This window comes from Rhea americana, unplaced genomic scaffold (genome assembly GCF_003343005.1).
Source record: "Rhea americana isolate MKP2758 unplaced genomic scaffold, rheAme1 scaffold_635, whole genome shotgun sequence".
Classification (NCBI taxonomy): domain Eukaryota; kingdom Metazoa; phylum Chordata; class Aves; order Rheiformes; family Rheidae; genus Rhea; species Rhea americana.
This window is the reverse complement of record NW_028186796.1, coordinates 1-3,028: the sequence shown is the minus strand read 5'-3', so window position 1 is coordinate 3,028 and position 3,028 is coordinate 1. Positions and strand designations below refer to the sequence as shown.

Below are 3,028 nucleotides of genomic sequence, written 5' to 3'. Positions count from 1 at the left end.
CGGCGGGCGATGCCCGGGGACGGGCCCGGGGGCACCCCCGAGACCAGCTCTGCCGTGCCGGCCGCCCACGGTCTCCAGCTCCGGCATCGGCTCGGCGCCGCGCTCTTCAAGTCCGAGCGGAAACTTCAGCAGTTTCCAGCTGGAAAACGAGCGTTTTTGGTATTATTTTGCCCAAATCCAACCCCCCAAACCGGAACGCTCCATCTCTCGGCCCAAGCGTGAGAGGAGCCTGCAACTCGGGGCCAGGCAGCCGTGCACTGCGCAGCCCCACGCACAGCCGGCAGCAATGGGGAGCACGGMCGAGCCAGACCGAAACAGGGGCTCCTCCGGGCCCCCCTCCGCCTCCGGAGGGCCCTTGCTCGGCACCGGCGCGTGCGGCGCCGGTGCTGCACGGCCAAGAGCCACAGCATGTCCGAAGACCTCCGTGCCTTGGTGCAATCACAGGTTCTTCCTCGCACAAAAACAAGGCCAAGATTTTGCCTGGCACAAGCGAACCTGCCGCGGAGGGGACGCCGCTGCCCGGCTCTCTCCTCCCGCCAAGTCAGCACGGCGTGGAGCGCCATCGGCGCGGACGGGGCGTCCCTGGCACGGCGCGGGGAGTGTGTCCGCCCTGGAGAGCCACCGCCGGCTCCCCGCACCTGCGGGGCGTGCTCACTCGCGGGACGCCCCGGCGCGCGTTTCCAGCCCCGGGAACACCACGCCGGGCCCGAGCGTGGCTTTAAGGCRACTCCGGTGCTGCAGAAAGCGCACCTGGGCGTCGAACGGCAAGGGGGCAGGCGCTCCGTGGCAGCGTCCCGTCGGGGCAGGGTCCCCACAGCCGGGGCGAGCTCAGCAGGGCGCCTTTAGCCCACAGACTGCTTAGCACATTGCATCTGTGTTTGGGGGGTTTGTGTGCAAGGGAAAAAAGAAAAAAGGAAAAAAGATTTAGCTCCAAATCCCGGCAGACGCTTGGGAGAGGAGGTATTTCCGTGCAAGATTCAGCACACTCGCGGCTGGGGGCCTCGGCTGCCACGCAGGAGCAGGGCACGGGCTCCGCCGGGAGCCCCCGCGCCACTCGGATCCGGGCTCCGGAGAAACAGGAGCGGGGCCGGGCAAAGCCTGGGAGAGCGGAGGCTATTTTTACACCGCTTCCCCGCTCYGGCTGCCCTTGAAGGATGCCCGCACCTCCCGCAGCGCGGCAGGTAGCAGCGCTCTGCCTGGGGGCACGCGGGGTTTGCGCCGGCGAGCGGGCGCCTGGCGCGCCGGGAGCCCCCCTGCTCCGCGCTTGCTTTCCAAAACCATCCAGAGAAGCTTCTCCTTTCCGAGCCAGACGTGCTTACAGGGCAGGGAGGGAATTAAAAAAAATAAAAAAATCGAGCTTACCACTGCATTTTAATTGTCAAATTGCTGAATGCTGGTTAATCAACGACCAACTGCAAATAAAACGCTGGGACGGGCGTTCACTGGCCGCACYGTCCCGACCCCGCGCTCGGCGCGGCTCCCTGCCCCGGCGCGGGGGAGGAACCGCGGCCGGGCTGGCGTCCCGCGCCGGGGGCACCCGCGGCGCTCGGGCAACCCGGGCGAAGCCCGCCGCGCGCTCCTCGCCTCCGGCGCGGGAGGAGGTCCGGAGGCTGAGGCAGGTGCAGGGCTCCCGCGGGCGAGCCGCCCGAGGAGGAGGAATTCGCCGCCGCCGCCGCAGCAGCGACTCGCAGCTGCTATTTCGGGGCTGCGTCCTCGCGGCTTTCCGAGCGACGGAGGCGGGAGAGGCAGACGAGCGGGCTGGAGGCCGCGCGCACGGCTCGGAGCTCACACGTGCCCGCGGCTGGAGAAGCCGGCTGATTCACTCRGCTTGGCAAGAGCCCCCGTCCCGCGGCCAGGGATCCTCTCGCAGGGCTCAGGCGGATGCAGGCAGGATCACGGAGGCCTCCTCCGGGTCCTTCCTCTCCGAGGCGGCAACTCCGGGCATGTCCCGGCATCCCGACTCCTCCCTGCTCCCYGTGGCCGGACCCGAGCCACGGACCTCCAGCGCGACCGTGGCCGCTGGGCTGGCGAAACACCCGCTCCTCTCCAGGTGGTTCCTCGCCCCCCCCCCTCCTTCCAGCAGCTTTCCCGGTTTTCCCGCAGGTTTACCGGAGGGCAGCACCCCCAGCCAGCCCGGCGCTCCCAGGACGGCACCGGCCCGGCCCTGCCGGGAGCGRAGCGGCCGGAGGGACCCCGGCTAACCTAAATAACTTTAAATAGCGTGCGTCAGGAGCACGTGCGGAGCGCTGCTGGCTCCGGCGGCGCTTCCCACCGCCTCCCTTCAGCCGCTGTACGCCCGGAGTCTCCTGCTCCAGTATAATTACCCTGCACAATATCCTCTGAAATATTAATGCCGGAGCCTCGTGATGATTCATATTCGGTGTTTTTCAAAGCAAGCTTGCAGAAAAGCAGGAGCGTTTGCCAGCACGGGGAAAAAACCCGTTCGTCGGCGCGTCGCGGGGAGGGCGACGGGAACGGCGGCACCGCGCTGCTGGCGCGGGCCCCGGAGCCCCCGCCCCGCCGCGGCGCCGGGCGGGCCGCGAGCACCCAACCGCCCTGCAGCCCCGGTGCCGCCCGGGCCTGGCGCCACCTGGCACCGGGGCGACCCGGTCCTGGCACTGCCCGGTCCTGGTGCAGCCCAGTCCCAGCAATACCTGGTCCCGGTGATACCCGGTCCTGGCACTGCCCAGCCCCGGTGCAGCTGGCTCCAGCGATACCCGGTCCTGGCGCAGCCCGGCCCCGGCGATACCCGGTCCTGGCGCAGCCCAGTCCTGGCACAGCCCGGCCCCGGCGATACCCGATCCTGGCGCAGCCCGGCCCCGGCGCAGCCCGGCCCCGGCGATACCCGGTCCTGGCGCAGCCCGGCCCCGGCGATACCCGGCCCCGGCGATACCCGATCCTGGCGCAGCCCGGTCCTGGCGCAGCCCGGCCCGGTGCAGCCCTGTCCTGGCGCAGCCCGGCCCCGGCGATACCCGGTCCTGGCGCAGCCCGGCCCCGGCGATACCCGGTCCTGGCGCAGCCCGGCCCC

At 70.1% G+C, this 3,028-nt stretch overlaps 1 protein-coding gene across 1 annotated transcript in view; it reads right to left on the bottom strand.

The window, feature by feature from the left end:
• MAPRE3 (microtubule associated protein RP/EB family member 3) overlaps window positions 1-2,946 on the bottom strand; it is a gene marked incomplete at its 5' end in the record, with an annotated part of 10,588 nt that extends 7,642 nt beyond the window's left edge. Inside the window, one exon of the mRNA XM_085320433.1 lies at window positions 2,671-2,946. Within this exon, the coding sequence (XP_085176559.1) occupies window positions 2,671-2,946 (276 nt within the window). The remainder of the gene's footprint in view (window positions 1-2,670) is intronic.
• Window positions 2,947-3,028: the final 82 nt, after the last annotated feature.